The 21,417-nt window shown below is 40.6% G+C and overlaps 1 protein-coding gene across 2 annotated transcripts in view; it reads left to right on the top strand.

Moving 5' to 3' along the window:
• Positions 1 to 958: 958 nt before the first annotated feature.
• The window catches only part of LOC124538421 (baculoviral IAP repeat-containing protein 6), a 33,235-nt gene continuing 12,776 nt past the window's right edge, over positions 959 to 21,417 (top strand). For both annotated transcript variants that reach the window (XM_047115476.1, XM_047115475.1), the window contains exons 1-35: positions 959 to 1,192; positions 1,426 to 1,610; positions 3,440 to 3,568; positions 3,648 to 3,883; positions 4,512 to 4,713; positions 5,551 to 5,788; positions 5,981 to 8,702; positions 8,856 to 9,310; positions 9,524 to 9,708; positions 9,866 to 10,000; positions 10,172 to 10,321; positions 11,045 to 11,203; positions 11,398 to 11,546; positions 11,824 to 12,172; positions 12,567 to 12,763; positions 13,354 to 13,572; positions 13,701 to 13,878; positions 14,007 to 14,237; positions 14,360 to 14,488; positions 14,602 to 14,746; positions 15,039 to 15,125; positions 15,264 to 15,405; positions 15,481 to 15,742; positions 15,824 to 15,987; positions 16,923 to 16,998; positions 17,075 to 17,203; positions 17,310 to 17,574; positions 17,895 to 18,157; positions 18,277 to 18,424; positions 18,808 to 18,891; positions 19,579 to 19,704; positions 20,059 to 20,198; positions 20,406 to 20,568; positions 20,811 to 21,029; positions 21,116 to 21,368. In XM_047115476.1, coding sequence (XP_046971432.1) covers positions 1,015 to 1,192; positions 1,426 to 1,610; positions 3,440 to 3,568; positions 3,648 to 3,883; positions 4,512 to 4,713; positions 5,551 to 5,788; positions 5,981 to 8,702; positions 8,856 to 9,310; positions 9,524 to 9,708; positions 9,866 to 10,000; positions 10,172 to 10,321; positions 11,045 to 11,203; positions 11,398 to 11,546; positions 11,824 to 12,172; positions 12,567 to 12,763; positions 13,354 to 13,572; positions 13,701 to 13,878; positions 14,007 to 14,237; positions 14,360 to 14,488; positions 14,602 to 14,746; positions 15,039 to 15,125; positions 15,264 to 15,405; positions 15,481 to 15,742; positions 15,824 to 15,987; positions 16,923 to 16,998; positions 17,075 to 17,203; positions 17,310 to 17,574; positions 17,895 to 18,157; positions 18,277 to 18,424; positions 18,808 to 18,891; positions 19,579 to 19,704; positions 20,059 to 20,198; positions 20,406 to 20,568; positions 20,811 to 21,029; positions 21,116 to 21,368 — 9,092 coding nt within the window. In that variant the 5' untranslated portion in view covers positions 959 to 1,014. The remainder of the gene's footprint in view (positions 1,193 to 1,425; positions 1,611 to 3,439; positions 3,569 to 3,647; positions 3,884 to 4,511; positions 4,714 to 5,550; positions 5,789 to 5,980; positions 8,703 to 8,855; positions 9,311 to 9,523; positions 9,709 to 9,865; positions 10,001 to 10,171; positions 10,322 to 11,044; positions 11,204 to 11,397; positions 11,547 to 11,823; positions 12,173 to 12,566; positions 12,764 to 13,353; positions 13,573 to 13,700; positions 13,879 to 14,006; positions 14,238 to 14,359; positions 14,489 to 14,601; positions 14,747 to 15,038; positions 15,126 to 15,263; positions 15,406 to 15,480; positions 15,743 to 15,823; positions 15,988 to 16,922; positions 16,999 to 17,074; positions 17,204 to 17,309; positions 17,575 to 17,894; positions 18,158 to 18,276; positions 18,425 to 18,807; positions 18,892 to 19,578; positions 19,705 to 20,058; positions 20,199 to 20,405; positions 20,569 to 20,810; positions 21,030 to 21,115; positions 21,369 to 21,417) is intronic.

Below are 21,417 nucleotides of genomic sequence, written 5' to 3'. Positions count from 1 at the left end.
AATGAAAAACAAATGAAATAAGTTTATACAACGTAACGTAATGAACGGTGCGCGACCGAACAGAATCGCGAGCGGCCGCCAAAGCTTTGCTACGAGGAACGAAGTTAGGCGAACGTGCACAACGACTTCCGAAATCAGTTTCGGTTTCGGCAAAAGTTACGGGCTAGGGCCCATTTTAGTCGAAACCGAGACTGCTGCCGAAACTTGATTTTTGATCGCAGATTCTTGGCGAAGGAATCTACTTTCCAAAAATGTTGTAGTTTTACATTTTATCCAACACTGTACCCGAAAATTCAAAAGCTTTTATAATCCTACTTGAATAAAAAATATTTTAATTTGATTTTCACTCACCTTACCCTCATCATCATCATCATCATCATCAGCGTGTTGTTGTCTACTGCAGGATATAGGCCTCTCCAAGCGCACGCCACTGTGGTCTTTCTCCGGCTACTCGCATCCAGCTCCTGCCTGCCGCCTTGCGTATATCGTCACTCCACCGTGCCTGAGGACGTCCTACACTACGTTTGCCGAGACGCGGTTTCCACTCTAGAACACGTCTTCCCCAACGGTTGTCGGTTCTACGACAAATATGACCAGCCCACTGCCACTTCAGCTTACTAATCCGGTGGGCTATGTCGATAACTTTGGTTCTTTGACGGACCTTACCCTACCAACATATATTATTTTATTAAATATGACTTTTATTTTTAAGTTCTAAGTAAAGGTATTTTCTTCTAGCTAAATAAAAGGTACAACAACTTAATAAAATAAAATAAAAACCTTTTGTACTACATAATTATATTTATTTTCAAGATATTTATTTTTGAATGTAAAAATAGGAATTACTTTTACATTAAAAAAATAGTCAAATATATAGTAAAGTAATTGTTTATGGTATCCATAATGTTTAATATAAATTTTAAGTCTGGCCACTTTGTGTAAAATATCTGACATAAAAAAAATATAATTACAAATGGCGTTTACGTAGAATAGACAGATGTGTTCACGGCCACGATGGGCGATGATTCTTTGATATTACGAGAAGATGGTTATATACGTATGATCTTTCCTGTTACTTCATTGACGTATCACAGTAATTTAAACATAATAATAGTGACTACTGATGAAGGCCGTGTACACGTTTTGGATGTTAACTCTGGTGTGATTCTTCAATCCTCTTGTCTATCAGCGGGTAAGCTCTTAATATTTTTTTCTGTAATACAATTTCTCAATTGCTATTTTTTAATACTGGTATTCCATAAGAAACGGATGTATAGGGTTTTGTGCTCGATCTACCTTAATTATCCGTGCCCTACATTGTCTTACTTTGACAGCTCTCAGTAAACAATTCTGATTATATTGGATTGTTGCTTATCGCAAAACACCGGCTATCGATGTAATAGCGTATTTCCGTTATGTTTTTAGACGATGGGGGAATTCTGGGTGTGGAATACGCCTCAGGAGCCGACAGGGTATTCGTCTGGGATAGTAGTGGGATCGGCGCCAGGACCGACTACAATGGTGTGTTACTCCTCCACACTGCCTTACAACGGCCCCTGTTTTCGTCTCAGCCTGATAGCCATGTCAAAATTGAACTTGTCCTATCTGAGGTTTGTACTCCATTAATTTTAAGGATGCATAAATTACAAAAAGAGTGTCTTAATTTTTAAATAGTAAGTACATATCCCATAAATTACATTTTATGTTTAATAGTTAATCATTTAATTAATCTTATTTAAAACACATTTTAACATTTTATAAGAATTTTAAGTTAGTATCTAACTGTTGTGCTTTGCAATGATGCTACCACTATTGAAATGAAATTGTGATCAATTATATCAGCAATGCGAGCACCAATAAACAAGATTACTTGTTACACAAATTTATTATTTGCATTTACATAAATGGGAGACAATAAGTGAGAATGATGTCATAAAACTAAATGTTGAATGTTCTGATGTTTAATTTGAAATAAGTTATCATAGATATTAAACATTTTAATCACACCTCAGACTTTAAAGGCAGATTATGACTGTAAGCATTCGAAAATGTATACTTCTGCAATTTTTTCTGCGCTTATATCTAACTCATTCATTTCTAATGTAGTGTATTCTAAACACGCTGCGCCCATTTATTTTTTTATATCATTGGTTAAGAAATTTAAAAGGAGCTTGGAATGCTCCTATGAACATAAATCGATTTATATTAAAGGATGTGATACAAGACTTTCAAAACATTTTAAAATATATGAGACCAGTAAAACATAAATAATGAAGACTGTTTTATTATATATATGTATATTTTCAAATGATGTCTATAGCAGATAAATTTATTGCTATTGCTGAAGAGAAAAATTGTCTATTATTTATTTTCAAAATAATTCTAACAAGTAATTTGTAATAGTTTACTTATTTGGTCGTCTCTTATTGCCTGGACACTTAAGTTTACAATTGTTTGTCGTGAAATGTAACAACTATTCATATATAGCTATTCTTTATTATATTATTACTGTTTTTATAACTTAACTATAATATTTTGATGTATGTATGTATGTATAGTTTTTATATTCAATAAACTTTTGATTAGTTTGTACTGCATGACATTTTCTAGTTATGTTTTATTAACTTAACTATCAATATTACATATATTTTTATTGTTAAATTTTTTATTAGGATTGATTTATTTTAAAGTTACAAATTACAAAATAATGTTTTAATTTATTTTATACATTTTACTTAATTTGTTTTAGCTTTACATTATTTAAAATCAACTTAATTGCTCATATTTGTGTACTTTATAATTATTATTAATTAAATTGTATTTGATTGCTTCATAAAAATAAGTAAATACTGAAATTCATGCTAGTTCAAATTTATTATTGATACAAAAGTATCTAAATATCTAAATGTATAAGAATTCTCAAGTAGTTACTTGAGAAAAGTATTGTTTGATATGGAGAGTTATTGAATATGGTTGTGTCAGAATTTCAGCTGGCATATGCATGTCTCCTGATTCCTGTTTTGTTTTCATTGAAACCCGAACATCAATTTGTAAGCACAAACAAAAAACACTATGAGTCATTGTTGTTTTCTATGATTTGAAGTTGTGATGTTTGGTCAAGATTCAAATATTCTATCAACAGAGGCATTAATTTTACAATATGTAGTTTCCTTATTTTTCTATGTAGCAGAATGTAATAGTTGCCAGTTATGTAAGAAATTTATAATGTAAATAAATAAGTTTATATATTTGTTGTTGAAATGTATAGTTGTATTATACTGATTTAAGTTTTAATTTATTACATAAAATTCAAATTCAAATTGTTACAGAAGTCCTATTGACATAATTCCTTATTTGAAGTATATACATATAGTATGGTGATTCAATGTTATTTTAAAACTTGAAATTAGATCTTAAAAGTATATAATATTAATTGCAGGCTGTACTCCTCTACCAGTGCGTTCAAAGCCTGGACGCACATTCCATCGAAGGATTGACGGATTTTATTAAGGAACTCAAAAATGCACTAGACTCTAAACCAGTTAGAAAAGGCGTCAAAGCTCAAAAAGTATATTTTGAAATTTATTTAAAACTTAATAAAAATGTATGTATTTCTTACATAGTACTAAATATTAATATAATTGCAGTGGAGCACAGTCACTATGACTCTTTCACAATCAACACTACGCCTGGTAATGTTTGGTGTGGTCCAAGAATTGAAAGGACTGAGCCGCCGAGTACCAGCACTGGCTATTGCATCAGCTGTGGGCCAACGTGCTAATGAGCTTATGCCGTGCACACGAGATGAAGAGTCTAGGGCCTTAATGTACTCTGAAGCCGAAAGGAAGGAGACCTTTAAGAGGTGGCCACATATGGACTACAAGTTTGTATTCTGTATTATTACAAATTTTTGTAATTATTTCTAAATAATACACATGAATCACATGATATATGATTCTTAAATATTTTTTTTTTATATTAAATGCAAATATTTCTGCTTTGCTACTTTATTGGCTATATAATAAAGCCATTTTTCACAAGGTCCTAGGATGAGACCCGCTCAATTCAGGCTGATAAGATGTTATTGGTTTTTTTCTATTGATAATTTATCAGTATTCCTTATTGTTTTATTTTTTGGTTAGTTGGAAAATAGTATTTAGGTTATGAATAAATGAATAAATATGAGACAACATCACATACATTACTCTGATCCCAATGTAAGTAGCTAAAGCACTTGTGTTATGGAAAATCAGAAGTAACGACGGTACCACAAACACCCAGACCCAAGACAACATAGAAAACTTAAGTCATAATATTTTCTTTGGAAACCAAGTGAAGCCATTTTTTCATTTGCATGTAATTTTTGTTGCCGTAGCTAAAATCGTTAAGGACGACATCATAGGCATTTAATCATCAATTTTAATTTCTTCAGACTTTTATAATAAACTTATAAAATTAAAATCATTCAAGGCTTGCATAAGAAGTCATAAATAAACCTGTGTTTATTATAGATGGGCACTACCGGCACGGATGGCGCAGGCGGGCTTCTACCACCAGCCGTCGCCCAGCGGCGACGACCGCGCAATGTGCTTCACGTGTATGGTGTGCCTCGTGTGCTGGGAGAAGTCGGACGAGCCCTGGGTGGAGCACGAGCGCCATTCCCCCAACTGCCCCTTCGTCCGCGGCGAGTACACGCACAACGTGCCCATATCGGTCAGTCGGAATATTTTATTTTATGAATACAGGCAGTCCTCGTACTTACGGCATGTTAGGTTCTAGTAATAAGCGACGTAAATCGAAACGACGTAAGTCGAGACATATTAGATTGCTTCGTTTCTTTCTTCTTGCTATGACACTTTGACCTCGCGACAAGTGAATCTCTATCTCTCCTATGCCGGAAATCGAAACAATTGACGTATGATTGAGGAATAGTGTCAAAACATTGTTGGACGTAACTTGAAACGTCGCAAGTCGAAACGACGTAAGTCGAGGACTGCCTGTACTTCACTGTTTATGTGGCAAGTGCAGTTTTGATCAATTAAGGCTGCGTGCTAATACAATCTTTCATTGAAATTGCTGGTGAGTGGTCCATTATCATGAGGTTATTGAATGCTTGATGATATTAATTTAATATCGCATGGTCAATTTTTATTTTGAAGGAACAACTCACTTTTAGAAATAAAACTCACTTTAGTTATTATATATAACACTGTTGTATGTTATATTTAAAGCTATGCAATATTCTATAATTCTTTTATAATTCTTGTATAATCATATTTGTGTTAAATAGTGATAATGTAATTTAATAGTTTTATTGTCAAGTATAGTAGTTTTAAGTTAGTTATAGCGGCTGCTTCATATCTTAATTATGTCTTTAACATATTTTCAATTATATACAGTGCATCATTAATTATTATGTTATTAAACAAATTATATTTTTCATTGAGTAAATTTATACCGCTTTGATTGTCCTACTATGAATTTATTTATGCAAGTAGTGGTAAGTAGTAAAAAGTATTATGAAATTATAAAACTTTTTGTTTTGTGCAGATCACAAATGCCACAGCCTGTGCCGTACCATGCCCTAACGTCCGCATTGTCTCAAAAGGAAACACAGGCGATTTAATAGCAACGGGAACAGTGGAAGGCAAAGTTAATGTTTGGAAATTCGACTGCGGTCTCAAACTTGTCAAGTTCATTCACCTCTCGCCATACGACTCCATCTTTAGTGGAATTTTGACCACGGATTGCAATAAAGTTTGGTCAGCTAGTTTAGAAAAGGACACTTGTAAGTGACTTTTATATTGTTTTATTTAAAGAATTCTTTGTTTTTTGTTACCTTACTTAACTTATATAATTTCACAGAAAATTATAATAGTTTCGTACATGTTTTAAAAAACTAGATACTGATTTATGGATATATTTTTAAAATCATATTTAACCTAAGAATTATGTCTGATTTTTTTAAAATTTATTTTAGCCAATTACGGCATTGAACTTACGGCTATGGCGTTCGTTGGGATGACATCACAACAAGAGGTTTATCCTCAAGCACAAAACACAGAAAGCACAGAGAAAGAGACAACTGCCAATAAAGCTAAGCCATCTTTAATCTGTGCAGTCACGATCACTCGAACGAATACCACACCCACGAACCAGCCTATCAAGGAGGACTCGAGTAAAGCACTCTTCGATTCAGGGGCTCCGGATCGCTCCAAAGAGAGTATTCAGGCCATGAATGACGAGAATGAGGCGAAGAGTAACCTAGCGTCTACGAATAAAATGTTATTCTTGTTAACATATGACATCCACAGTTCCTTAGCTGGCTCAATAACAACAGTCGTTCACACGTCGAATAGTAGCGGCAATTCGAAACCGGGGGGTAGTAAAAAAGTCTGCCTAGTAACTAGATCAGATTATGACGATCTTTGCCTTCAGTATTCAGATGAGGACACAGAGCTTCCATCACAGTTCACGAACAGCTTAAAATGTATAGATGAACAAATAAGTAATATAATTAATTTAAACGCGTCGTCGAGTAAAGAAGATTGTAAGATATGGGAGCCGAAGAAAATTAATTTTAATAAACATTACAAAGTATTACCTCCGCCTCCGCCAACGGCCCTCTTACCTGAGATACCAGAATCGGGGCAAGCTAGTGTCAAGGACGTCGTTAGCAAAATTTCACAACTTAAAAGTTGGAAAAGTGGACATTTGGAATCTGTGGGCACTAAAATCGTTGACCAAACAGACGCTGTTCATGGAGATCCTATAACTCAGTACCTAAACATGACTGGCAATGGACCTTTGGAGATATCAGATTTGAAATGGTATGACGGTGGAGAGGGGACGGAAAAAGTTAAGGTAATGAACTTCGGAGAAGTCAAGGTTGGCGCCCAAACGGTCGTACACAGTAACAATGACGGGTTTGATAGTGATCCTCCTCAAGAAGAGGCCGTGACGCAGGGAATAGCTGTTCAGTGCTTAAGTCTTCCATCCAAACTGAATCAAAGAGAAGATTATAAAGTTACTCATTTGTTGCCAACAGAAGACAAAGAACATCTATTAGTAATCGTGTCCAGTATCGACCCCGTTAAAGTCAAAGGCGAAGAAGAAACGGACTGCGATAGTGACTCTAAGATGGACGTTGACGATGTTACCGACCAACAAGATAAGACTGACAAATCAGACATTAAAGCTTATTTTATTCTTTATAAAATCAATAATAAGACCTCTATTTTTACACTAGAAGATAATCCCGTATCATTCAAAGAGTTGCCATTCAATGAAAGTCCTGTTGATCTTTGTCTTCTGCCGGCCGACAAACATGATCAGTACTCCATCGCCGTGGTCGGTCTTGACGGTGATTTGAGACTCTACGGCTTACCCGACTTTAACATACTCACTGAGAAAAAAGTACCCAAGGGTCAGTTTACGTCAGTCGTCTATTGTGCTTCCGTTGAACGCCTAAGTCTCTCAACAAAACATGGCGTTATTTATTTTTATGCATTAAACAATGGCGAGAAAGACTCTGGTAGCGACGGAAATGAAGATGAACTGGCTAATTTAGATTTTGACATGCTGTCGAAAGCGCCGCGAGACGACGTTTCCGGGCCAGCGTCTCCGCCAGTCATTATAGCAAACAAGCCCGAGCTAGATATGACTGATCTGGAAACACTTATGTCCCTCACAGGATTTTACGGTATGAACACTACTGTTCCATACAGTGCTGTAGTACCAGGGTTCTGGTGTGAGCTATCGCCTGCTCAAAGGTCCCGCTCCGAACATCAGAATAACAGGTCATGGCGTCTTCAGAATACATCCTCGACGTGGGACGAACACGTCTTAGAGTTGACATTGCCTTACAGTGTATCGTTAGCGCACATTGAGTTCAGCTTCACGCTGCATTCAGCGAGCTCTATTAACTTACCAATAATACAGGTGACGCTATTGAAACAAAATTTGCACGGAATTGGTTACAAAAAGGACGCGTCTTTTGGCCAAAGATCGGATTCGCCTGTATGGTTTCCTCCTGTAGACACAGATATGTCCAATCTCGAGAACCCAATTAACAGTGAGGAATATCTACAGGCGCATAACGCTGAGATCCTAGCAGGGCCACTTTTTCTGTCTTCAGGACTAGATACGACACAACAGTCGGGTACGTTGATACTAACGAGTCCTCGTCTGTATAGAGCGAGAGGAAGAACTTTCTTGATCCACATTAAAACTTTATTTGATCCAGCCAAAGATATGGCTAAAGGTCCTATAAAATCAGGTGAAAGTACATCGAAGAAGTCTAGCTTTATTGGTTGCGATTGGCTCCATCAAATATCTATAACAGTTCGATCATGTCCTCATACTGACGTACCACTGGAGAGGCAACAGAGGATAGCTATGCTGGAGTCTAACAGCTTCTTGAATTCACTCTGCGAAATAGCTGTGAGCAAAGCAGATATAGAAAAACGAAAAATTGCACTGGATCTCATTAATTGGGTTATCTCGATTCGGCTTCAGCGTATGCGATTCGCAAAGTCCGAGAAGGCCAAAGACAAGGAAGTCCAAAGTCCAATTGAGACTCAGCAGTTGGAATGTATAGCTGTGATCGAGAAACACACGGATAGTTTAATCAAGAACTGCATTTTGTGCGGAAACAGAAGCTTTGCGAAAAAGTGTGTCAAAATCATGCTGATCACAAGCGAGTAAGTGTTAATATTGTTTAACTTAACATTTGTGAAATTCATTATCATTATTCATACTATCTTTAAAAAGAGAACACAACATCTACACAATATCAAACAAATTCGTGTTCGGATGTAATTCTTAATTATGAGCTTCAATTTTCCTGCGAATAGGGGAGTGAAGGAGCTACCGAAACCTTGGAAGTCGATATTCGAGCAGACGCTAATGAGCAGCGTCATAGCCTGCATCCCGCTCGTGGGCGCCTGCGAGTCCCCGGGCGCGCTCAAGTGGCTCATGGCGCTCGCGCAGCACTGCACGTCGCGCGCCTTCGCGCCGGGGCTCGTGGCCAACGCGGTGGCGCTGCTGGAGCGCGCCGCGCGCTGCCTGCGCGCCCGCGCCGACCCCTACCACCACCTGCTGCGCGCGCGCTTCGGCCTCTACGGCCTGCCGCTCGAGCTGCGCCGCTTCGGCGCCGACGTGCCCGAGCTGTGGCGGGCCGCCGGCGCGCCGCACGCCTCGCCCTGGACCTCGGCCGCCGACGCGCCGCCCGCCGCGGGCCAGCCCGCGCACTCCGCGCAGCCGCATCACTACCACCTCAAGGATCTGCTCAATTTGCCTCCCGATACAGGTACCGAAGTCTTGTTATTTTGAACGATATTATTTTTGTACGGTGACGTTTTTCGTATTAATATTTTTTATGTGTGTACAACAGTAGCTTGGTTAATTTTGACTTACATCGAGTATAGTGTTTCCTCTCTTTTTGAGTAACTATAAAACATGATTTTATATAACCAAAGACAGTTTAACTAGATTAAATGTAATGACGGCTCGTGTTTCTCAGAGGGCGGCAAGAACGGCGGCGCGTGGAGCGGCGCGGGCGGCGTGGAGGCGGCGGGCGCGGGGCTGGGCGAGGCCACGCCGCTGCACGTGTCGTGCCACCTGGCGTCCGACGGCACCAAGCTGGAGACGGCGGCCGCGCGCCCGCCGCCCGCCGTCGTGGGCGCGCACTCGGCCGACCCGCACCAGGTCAGACCGCCGGATTCAATTGCTGACATGAATTTTTCTTTCTCAGATTAAGCGATAAATACAATAATATTGTAGCATCATTATATTTTATGATGCGAGAGAGGAGCCACCGCTCTGCACGACAAATAGATTGTATAATGTTATTTAACAATTTCAGCTTTGGACTGTGGTCAAGGAGGGTCAGATGAAACAATTCTCTCAGGACCCAGACTCTTTAGACGACGTCGAGAGTTCTTTGATGGAGTGCGATCCACAAGACAAACAGGAGTATACCGATGAAAAATTGTTTAAGGTAATGTAATTTGATTTAAATAATTCAAAACATAATCAAATGTTTTCTTGAAATTTTATGACAAATATATAAATAAAATATTAGTATTATACGAGTAATAAAGTTACCCCGAGTTATCTTCGGTTTTAAAAAAAAAAATGAAATGATTGAATGTCGATGCTGACGGTACAGGACGGGTCGTCGTGCGCGCAGTGCGGCGTGCCGTGGGCCACGCTGGTGACGCGCGCGCCGCAGCACACGCTGGTGGTGGAGCGCATGCACTCGGGCGCGCGCCGCTACATCGTCTTCGACTTCGGACACCTCGTGCGCCTCACCGACCTGGTAACCGCTTCTACGCTTACATTGTTATTTGCATTCAAACCATATGAATGTTGACCATGTGGATCCTGAATAACCTACACGTCATGATTGTGTCATGACGTGTATGTATAGTACGACACAACTTAGATGTCGCATCGGCAAAATTTGTAAACCGATCACATCCGAATTGAGTATGCTATCCCAAATTATCAAAATTTATTTCTGATGCGAATATGATCTTTACACAAACGTAATAACTTGTAATATCATATGACCTAATATATTCGTCAATTTGACACGTCGATTTACATGCACTTGCTTTCTCTGACGCGCGAATTTATAGCGACGAATAGCGTCGAATGGCGCGATAAGGAGCTATTTCTATTGGTTGTGTAAATCGGCAGTAATCGGTTTTATTTTCATTCTATTGCATTTTCCGATGCTACATCTAATTTGTGTCGTACTATACATTGTTATTTGCATTCAAATCATATGAATGTTGATCATGTGGATCCTGAATAACCTACACGTCATGATGGTGTCAAGACGTGTATGTATGTGTATAAGCGAATTCATGAATTCAACTTCATGAATTCGCTTGCGGTGGTATGAAAATACATATTTAATTATTCATATTATATGTGCTAGGGAGGCATTTTCAATGTACATTAGCCTATTTATCTCTTCGTCTCTTTTGTTTATGTATCCCATATAATTGGTAAATTAACTTTTAATATTTAACAGATTATACCAAGTTGTTCTGACCTGGTGACGTTGTGCATCGATATTTGGTCTGTGGGCGAAGAAACCGATTGCGTGAAACTCGCATTTGCCACTGACATCGCCACCAAGCACCTCGTGCTCACCGACATTCAGCCGCCGCCGCTCTGCCGCTATATGAAGGTTCCACTCCATTTATTTGTTATATATATTGGCATAAACAAAAATCTTCTGATTTGATTGATATCTTAGCTCCATTGTACAATATTTTATAAAATAATTATGATCTTAAATTAGTTAATAAAGTTTAAATTAAAGTTCACTTTTACAATATTATAATATAAAATAAATGCATAAACCAATAATTATATCAACAGATAACAACTATAGGGCGGTATGGCATGTCGGCCATGAAATGCAAAATTCCTTTAGGCTGGTTTTACGGAGAGATAGCGGAATTTGCTAACGTGCAGGCTTCTATCAATGCGCTCAAGGCGCTCTACGAAGATTTGTCTTGTAGATTCAGGTGAGATATGTTTAAACCTTTTGATGACAGCTTTTTACAATCAACTAGCAAGTTTTGCTTTGGCCTTTTGAATTTCAACGTGTTTTTTATTTTCAACATGTTTTAATATAAAAATTAAGCGATTACATATAATATATGTATAAACTGCTATAATTTATTATTAAATTGTTATAGAGCAAATTGAATACGTTTACACGTTTTATAATACACGGTATTTTTTTTTAGTAATTATGTAGTTTTTATGTAAATTTTAAATTGTCATGTTATGTCTTTTTAGATTGGCCACTGGGAAGCTGATGGACTTACTAAATCCATACTTGGACCTTTATAACGGTAACGCAGCTCACATGATGGCATACCTCAACCAACCTAACGAGTCAGATCCGAAAGTGATCGCCGCTTACCAGGAATGTATGGAACTGCAGCAGCAACTTCACAACTGCACCAATATATTGAAAAGATTACAGAATACACCCGAGTTCAGCAATAAAGTATTGGAGGCAATCAAAAAGGGGGTCGTTTCGTCAGAAATGCTACTAGAAAGGGCCTCGACTGACAAACTTCGAGTAATCATAGAGAATATCATCGATCTGCTATTGTACTTCCTTTTCCAAATGAGTGACGTGGTAAGCATAGAAATGTATAAAACGAACAAAAATAACGAAGTGAATTTTTTATTTTTTATTTTTATTTTTTTTTATGGTATAGGTTGGCGGACGAGCATATGGGCCACCTGATGGTAAGTGGTCACCATCACCCATAGACAATGACGCTGTGAGAAATATTAACTATTCCTTACATCGTCACTGCGCCACTAACCTTGGGAACTAAGATGTTATGTCCCTTGTGCCTGTAGTTACACTGGCTCACTCACCCTTCAAACCGGAACACAACAATACTGCTACTGTTATTTGGCGGTAGAATAACTGATGAGTGGGTGGTACCTACCCAGACGGGCTCGCACAAAGCCCTACCACCAAGTAAATTCGATTTGAGTGTAAAATGATGTCCGTGTCGCAGCAATACGGCGCAGTGAGCGGCGAGTGGTGCCGCGCCGTGGCGCCGCTGGCGTGGGAGAGCGGCGGCGCGTGCGCGGCGGGCACGGCGGCGCTGCTGGCGCGCGTGTGCGGCGCGTGGCGCTGGTGGGGCCCGCTGCTGGCCGACTCGCTGGCCTCCGCCTTCGCGCACCGGGACTCGCCGCCGCATCCGCTCGATAGGTACGGCCTTGCGAGCTTACCTACAATTTTTTTTTTATCTAGAAAAAAGAGACTTTTACTTTGGTTAATTTAAAATCTACACTAATATTATAAAGAGGAAAACTTTGTTTGTTTGGTTGTAATGAATAGGCTCAAAAACTACTGGACCGATTTTAAAAAATCTTTCATCATTCGAAAGCTAAATTAATCCCGCATAACATAGGCTAAATTTTATTTTGAAAAAAATAGGGTTCCGTAAGATATTTTGGGTTTTTCGGACAAAAAAGGAAAAAATCTACCAAAAAAATTGTTTTTTTGCGTATGATGCCTAAACTATAAAAGATAGAACTATAAAATGTTCTAACTCCGGTCATTAGAGGGCATAATGGCCTCCGACCCTAAGAACCTCATCAGATTCGTGGTTGATGTTGGTCTGGCTGAGGTGTTGTGATCACGAATTTGAGGTTTATCACAATATTAGAAGACTGATTATGAACCGTTATCTACGCGGGCGAAGCCGCGGGCGACCGCTAGTAATAAATAAATGAATGTGAATAAAAGAAATGAGAATAATGAAATAATGAATATAACCATGCTATTACTTTTCGCAGATGTCTAGTGGCTGTGATGTATATGGCTCGAAAGAGTATGTATGCGCACGGCAACAATGGCGGCGGTGTAACACACGCGTTGTGCTCGCGTACGCTGGAGCTGCTGCGCGGGTCGCGGCCACAGCCGGCGCTTTTAGCAGCGCTGCTGACCGCTATCGCCTCCGTACTAGACGCTGCCGTCGCCGCTACCACTCCACCGCCCACGCAGAGAAATAACCGGTACGTTTCGGTAATACAGACATAGGTTACTTTATAAAAAGCGTATTCTATTTGTTTATTTGCGATTAGAAAATAAGTGTCGCTTAATAATGATATATGTATTCCAATTCTCTGACTATGATTAAAAGGTGGGACTGGGTAGCCGGTGGTAGAGCTCGTCCGACTCCAACAGATAGCACTACACCTTCGCCTCGCGCCGTTGAAGGCAAGCTGCACAGGCGCAAGTTGCATAAGAAGCTGCTTCATCAGATGCAGGAGCTGGAGGCCTCACGTCGTGGAATTCAAGTAGCGCTAGAGGAACAGCAGGCTAGTTAACGAACATAGACCTACCTTATTATACAAAGATGATTTAAAAAAATATTTAATACTGCGTATTATTAATGTTGCGTCTTAAAGTATGGATTGCATGATTGAATGAGTACTTTAATCTACAGCGCGCTCGTCTCAGCTTGAAAGCGCGCATGGCAATGATGTGCAAGCGCAGCAGCGGCCCGGAAAGTTCCGGCTCCGGCCCCGGCCTGGCCAGCGCCTGCAACAGCCGGGCGGATGAGGGTGCGCGCCTGCTGAGCCCGGCGCTGGGCGCTGCACTGGCACACGCGCTCGTCACACACATGCTGGCCATGGATTCCACGCTGCTGGCTGACCATCTCCTACTATGCGCCAAGGTCGGTGAACCACATCCTGTTATATCATTGTCATTATCAGAATCGCCCTGAGAAACATTTTGTGGTACATATGATATACGTTTTCAGACAGGTATCAATGTTCCTTATGTTATGATTTTCAGGTCGTGGGTCGCCTTTGCGCATTGTGTGGCGGTGCAGCGCTGCTGGAGCCTTCGTGTATTTTGGGCCTTGCGCGACTTGCCGTGACACTTCCGCCCTGGCCGCGTCACGCCATCACCACTCTGTTACAGGTTAATAGATGTTAAATCACATTATGGAAACATAGTATATATTGTAGTGTTATCGCCAATATGTCCAATAATTATAAAAATGCTGATGATTGATTGTGAGTAATCGTTGGCAGGATCTAGTAGAGCACGAGTGCGGCGAGCTGCCGCCCACGCCCAACGAGGAGTGGGGCGGCGCGGGCTCGTCGCGCGTCATCCGCGTCGCGCACGACGACGCCAGCTTCGCCAAGACGCCGCCCAAGCGCCTCAGCTCTGTAGCGGGTACCATGAATCTATATATTGCAATATTGCTATACTAGCGGTCTGTTCCATCGGTAAAATATTAGAAAACAGCATGTGTGACCTTAAATATTTATTTTTTACAATTTGACTACAATACAAATTAGTTGTGTATAATTTGTATTGAAAAACTAAAGAATCGTCCATATATTTAAGTTGATAAATTTAAGAATTATACATCAGTATGGAAGCGTATTTGCAAAATTTTAAATGTCCTTATTTTTTGATATTTGGTACCTTTGCTAAACTATAACCACACCATTTTGTATTCCAGATGTGTTAGCAGACAGTTTCGGTCTGGCCAAAAGTACAAACTTTACCAAACCTAAAATAAACACCCGAGCTACGCTCGTAGCCTCAAGTAAGGAAATGTTTTTGTATAAATATTTCATTAATTTTAGTTAAAATAGAATTATTGTCTTTCTGAAAGTACATCTGTTTTCCTGATTTATTGATTGATATCTAATAAAATTCTATTCAATATTTTTTCGTTCATCAGGTTTCTTTGAGGATATGGAATGTCAATTGACTCAAGTAGTAGAATCTGATGATTCTGAATCCGAAGACAAACTCGCACAATATTTCTTCGAAGCTGTCAAAAAGGAGACGAGATCGAAACCCGTCGCAGACGGGAGCAACTGGTATGTGGTCTCAGGACTCGATCGTCACTATAGGATATAATTGAGGACTCTTTTGAATGAAATGAATCGTTCCAGCCTATCGACGTGCGTGGACGCGCGGCTCGAGAGCGGTGCGGCGGCGGGCGGCGAGGCGTTCGCGCAGCGCGTGCTCGTGGCCACGGCGGCCGCGCTGCCGCTGGCGCTGCGCGCGCCGCCCGTGCGCGGCCCCCCCGAGCCCGCGGCGCTGCTCGACGCCGCCTCGCCGCCCGAGGCGCACGACGAGGCGCGCCACAATCCGCCTCTGGCGCACACCCTCTACGATGTCTTCAGGCATCTCGCGTTGGAATTCCACTCGCAGGTACCGTATTCTGTCGACTCGATTTGCAAACTATTTTTAGTTACCATAGCGTGGGGGATACGAATTTCGAATTTGAATCAGATCGACTGCACGCTGATGGAGAACGTGGTGTCGCTGTGGCTGACGCTGAACGGGTCGGCGTGGGGCGGCGCGTGGTCGCTGGGCTCGCTGATGGTGCCGGCCGACGCGCCGCGGGTGCGCCTCGCCTCCGACACCGTCACGGCGCTGCTGCGAGCGCTCACGCAGTGAGTATCAAGCCGGTGGCCGCTCTCGGTCAACTTGTTGCCGTCGCTCTATATATTATATAATATATATGTATAGTCTATTCCAATGGGAAGAGGAGAAAAGGTAAATAAACAACTTTGACCTTGAATTGTTATGTCATTTGCGTTCGACTAGTGAGGTGAAAATAATTGAATGAATGGGTAATTAATGCTAAGGAACGATATATATTTTTTTGATTTTAAAAGTAATTTTCCGTTTAAACAAAGTCAGGTCGTAATAAAAAACTTCAGAGAATTCCGAATATGCATCCGTGCACATGATACGAAAGATGAGAGACGAATGTCTTTCTTAACATTGTATTATTTTCAAAACTATAAAATCGCTATGCACAAAACTGATCTACATTTCGAGATAAGAGATTATTTTTAAGTAAAATAATTCTTTTAACATTTTTGGTAAAAATATTATTTTTATGTAAAAACCTTACTGTATAAAAATAACTTTTTTGTCTATCGTTAGGTAACTTTTTACGTTTCTAATAAATAATTCATATTATATATTACAACCAATTAAATAAATATATTTAAAAAAAATATCTATAATGAATTTTAAAACTAAAATAATATATTTTTTATCTGTATAAATTCATTCGTCTACATTCGTTTAGCAAACATGCCTAGTTGAGGTCTCTATTTTTAATGTTCGTCATCGAGAAATGGCGTCTTGAATGTCGACAAAACTGTTTTCGTTACTTTGGTAGTGAAATTAAAGTGGATCTATGTAGTTTAGTGAAATATTGTTGTATTACAAATGAAGATATATTAATCAAGAACTGTTTGTAGCTAATCTTATAGTGGAATTATCAACAAAACACTTGTAATATTGAAAAATACGGTTTGTTTTGAATGTTTCCTTTTGTCATTGGAATGGACTATATATTTATCATCATTTCCAGATTAGAAAACATATCGTTGAGGTGTTGGGTGCTCTCGATGCAAGCTTTGGCCTGGGTAGCAAGTTTACCATTACTGGTGAGAACAGTTTATTCGTTCGTGTTTGTTTGCATTTATTTATTTTTTATTCTAACTTTATTATTATATTTTGTAGACGGAGGGCAGCACTCAGACGATGGGACGCGTAATCCTAGAATGCGAATATTTTGTCCCTGCCCTCGTAAAATTCATATCTATTGACGTCACCGCTGATGGAGCGGTTATCTCCTCTGAACCTTATCTGGTGAGTAAAATATTACAAAATTTTATTTTACTGCTCTAATATTCTATTTTATTCCCTCTTATTCTTAATTTACCAGTAAATAATTGTATGCAAATAATTCTACCAGGGTGGCGCAAGTATCGGTGCGGGTGCAGGTGCTGCAGCAGCTTTACAGTCGGTTCTCTCTCGAGTGGTGAAAGCACGAGGCGCAGCCGGAGCCCTCGTATCGCTCAAAGTCCTTGCGGCATTGTGGAAACGAGTGCCAAACACTCCGCCCGTGTCGCATTCTGCGCTCGATCTGCACGCTGCCCTGCTGCGCGCCGCTCACTCCTTGCTGCCCGCCCTCGCCCCGAAGCACGTCCACCACGCGCTGCCTCTCATCGAGGCCGTCGGTATGCTCATAGTCAACTTACTGTCATATAAATACAACAATAACAAAATTTTAAATAAAACTAGTTATACCGGATTTGAATCGCGTATATTAATTATTTTTGGCATCCCGACGTTTCGAGCACTTTACAGCGTTCGTGGTCACGGGTAGACGGGTAGTCTATGTATAAGTTTTATTTAAATGTGTAATAATCGCGAAAATTTAAGACAACAAAATTTTAGTTTGCTTTGTTTAAAATAATCGTTTGCTTTAAAAAATCGATTATGTGTTGTTAAATGTAGTCAGTTTAGTTTTCTAAGACGTAATCGTTCTCGTCCGCAGCGGAACAGTGCGGCTGGTGGGTGCGCGAAAGCAGCGGCTGGCGGGCGGAGAGCGGCGGCGGCGGGGGCGGCGCGGCGGGCGGCGAGGCGCGCCTGTCGGGGCTGCTGGCCGACGTGCTGGCCGGCAGCACGCGCCGGGCGCCGCTGCGTCGCGCGCTGCTGCAGCAGCTGCTGCACTACGCGCGCAAGCTGCTCGCGCTGCCATTGCCGACGGCGTCAGCCACCACGCCTCCTTCTGCCGCCACACCCTCCACCAGTCATGCGGTAGGTCTCATCTGATAACGACTGACTTCATCCATTTATTTATTCCACCAAATCCCTATTTCGTTTTTAAAGTACGCAATTAGATTAAACGAGTTTTGAACATTTTTTTTTTCAAATAGCCTTCAACCAGCCCTGGCGGGTCAAGTAGCGACATGTCTCAGACGGATGAAAGTAAAGCTCAAAACAACGCAGCGCAGGCGGAGGGTACCAACCTGGAAGACGAGAGGAAGCAGCAGGTGCCGAAGATGTCCTGTCTTGCAGATACAGGTAAGATATTTCGTTATGTACCTTTATATTATTTTTGGCGGCTTACCTGTGTACAACTTACCTGTATTTTAATGTAACTGTAACCTGAAAAAATATATAGTACCTATACAATACTATAAAAGACTTTGTACGAGCAATTCGCCTCTTTACCAATTGAGCAATTGCTCTTTGTTTTCTACTACTCTACTAGCCATCCGACTATAGAAAACCAGACTAGATCAGTGTTACGGTTAGAAATCATAATACTTAATCGTAACAATAACTAATAGTTTTGTCTTTCCTCTGATGACTTTTACAGTTTATTTTATAATTATTGATCGCAGCTAAATGCGCAAAATATATTGCCTACTACCAAATTGTATCTGATTTCGTTTTATTTTCAGTATTGCAACACCACGAAATCATGCAAAAATTCTACAGAACATTATCAATGTGCGACGGTATGAATACGATCATTTTAAACTCAGGTCAGTATATCTATTACATTGTTCATATGTTTCGTTTATTAACGAAATACTAATTCGACTGCAGAGATGCTGTATTACCATAAGCTGTTATTTATTACTTATTTTTCTAAAAATTCAAAAAATTTTGATCGACTTAAATGTGTCGAATTTTTATTCGTTATCTATGGCTCTGTGTCTTTTGGGTGATGTTAGTTTCAATACCTTATAAACGGTTATAATTAATATTGAAAATTCCATGTTTACGTATTTATGGATTTACTTATTATAAAACATTAGTGGGTCATGATAATTAATTTTTTTATAATAGTGACTTTAATATTTTTCTATTATTTTAATCTAATTTAGTTAATTTGATATTAAACAGATGTTTTTGTTATTTCAAATTTATATTAATGTCTAAGCAAACAATACTAATAATTATTTGGTCGAGTGGTGTGTACACCAGTTTTCATGGGTACGCCACTCCGAGGTCCCGAGTTCGATTCCCGGCCGAGTCGATGTAGATAACCATAAGTTTTCTATGTTGTCTGGTTCTGGGTGTTTGTGGTACCTTCGTTACTTCTGATTTTACACAAACCAAGTGCTTTAGCTACTTACATTGGGATCAGAGTAATGTATGTGATGTTGTCTCATATATATTTACATTTAAAGGATAATATTTATTTATAATTACTTTTTTAAATACAGGTGTGAACGGCGAGTGTAGTTCAGAACAGTGGTCCCTAAAAGAAGAAGTGTTTTGGTTGGTAGCGCAGCTGCCAGCATTTGCTGCTAACCCTGTGCTGATTCTACCAAGTCTAATGGACTTCCTTAGTGAGTATCACACATCACATCACAGTGTGATGAAAATCTTAGTAGTAATATAGAGAGATGAAATGTTAGTAAAAAACGTGTGCCGCTCGGGACGCCTAGCAGAAATGATAAATGAAACTGTTTGAAATACTGCTGACGCTGTGGGTTAGAGGGTGTGAAGAGGTTGTACCGTTGTCGTATGCGCAAGGGAAAATTATTTAGCCCGTTTGGCGCTGCAACGCGTTACGTAACAAAGCGGTTTACCCTCCATATAAAGTAATTTTAGCTTAAAAGTTGACACTGATCACTATGACTGAGATAGAAATTAAATGATATAAATGCCCTCACTTACACAAAAAATTAAATTCTTTACAGGAAAAGAAGAGATGGTAAAGTTATCCCAAGGCATGCAGCAGCTCGTTGTGCGCGTGCTGGATAAACCAGAGGTTCTGGCTGCTTTCGTGGATGCAGGCGGCCTAGAGCTCGCCCTCGACAAGCTGTCCGCCTGCCACCAGGTGATTTCCCTGCCTCGTCATAACAGTATTAGTCGAGATATTTTTATATGAAACATTGGCGCGCCCAAGGACTCTTTAGACTCAGATGCCGTGACGGCAAACGGCGTTACGCTCTTAAATGCCGTCATGTCTTCCATCATCGCTCTTTTATATATATTTTTAACTGTATTAGTTATTTACTTAAATGTATAAACTATCTGTCTAAAGGCTGGCCCGAGCAGCAACCAAGGACTGGTGTCATCTCTTATGAATCATCTTAAGCTACCGCCTCAACTTATCAACCTATCGACTCCCGCTTCGGCCGGTAACAAGAAGTCGCAACCGCCTGTTATAGAGACTACCGATGGATTAATTAACATTGCACCTCTTTGTGAGTAATAAGTCGTTAAACGTTTGTTTACTTCACTTTATATACTTGATAATTACATTTGTATGATACCGATATCCTTCTGAGCAATTTACGGCGAAGGAAGTTAACCTCGCTGACTAGTCAACTGCATAGATAAATAGAATATACTGACATAATCCCACTCTCACAATCTGGCACGAACGCTTTTCATGCTTCTATTGAGAATTTGTTGAATTGGTTTAAATATGGTATATTGTGCGCAGGCACGGTGTCGTGCGGCAACCCCACGGCGCAGGCGGCGGACGTGCTGCTGGGCGGCGGCGGCGGCGCGGGCTCGTGCGCGGCGCGGCGCGTGCGCGCGGCGGCGTGGTCCTACCACTTCTTCAGCGCCGACGACGCGTCGCTGGCGCTCACGCTCACGCTGCCCTACGCCGCCACGCTGCACGAGGTGCACTTGCAGCCGCACCTCACCAGCCTCGCCAGTCAGTACCCGTATCGCGATCTCGCCGCGCTCGCCAAAGCTGCTCGTTTATTGTTCTGATCAGTAAATTGTCCTTCGATGCCGCAGCTTGCCCGGGGGCGGTGGGCGTGGAAGCGGGTTGCGGCGGGACGGTGGCTCCCCTCGGCGCGCCGCAGAGTACGGCCGGCATGACCTTCATCCGCCTGGCCCTGGCGCGGCCGCTGGTCGTGACCACGGTTACTCTGCGCCTCTATAAGCCTCGTGACAGTTCAAACATGGGGCTCTTGCAGCTGCGATTACTCGCTGCTCCCGCCTTCACCACTCCCACGGATTCGCACCTCGCTGCGCAGGATAATCTCGAGTAAGTTTTATATTTTTTTCGTCTTATGCTATTTATTATTGATTTTCAT

Source organism: Vanessa cardui, chromosome 20 (assembly GCF_905220365.1).
Source record: "Vanessa cardui chromosome 20, ilVanCard2.1, whole genome shotgun sequence".
Classification (NCBI taxonomy): domain Eukaryota; kingdom Metazoa; phylum Arthropoda; class Insecta; order Lepidoptera; family Nymphalidae; genus Vanessa; species Vanessa cardui.
The sequence above is the reverse complement of the archived record's forward strand: the minus strand, read 5'-3'. Positions and strand labels throughout refer to the sequence as shown.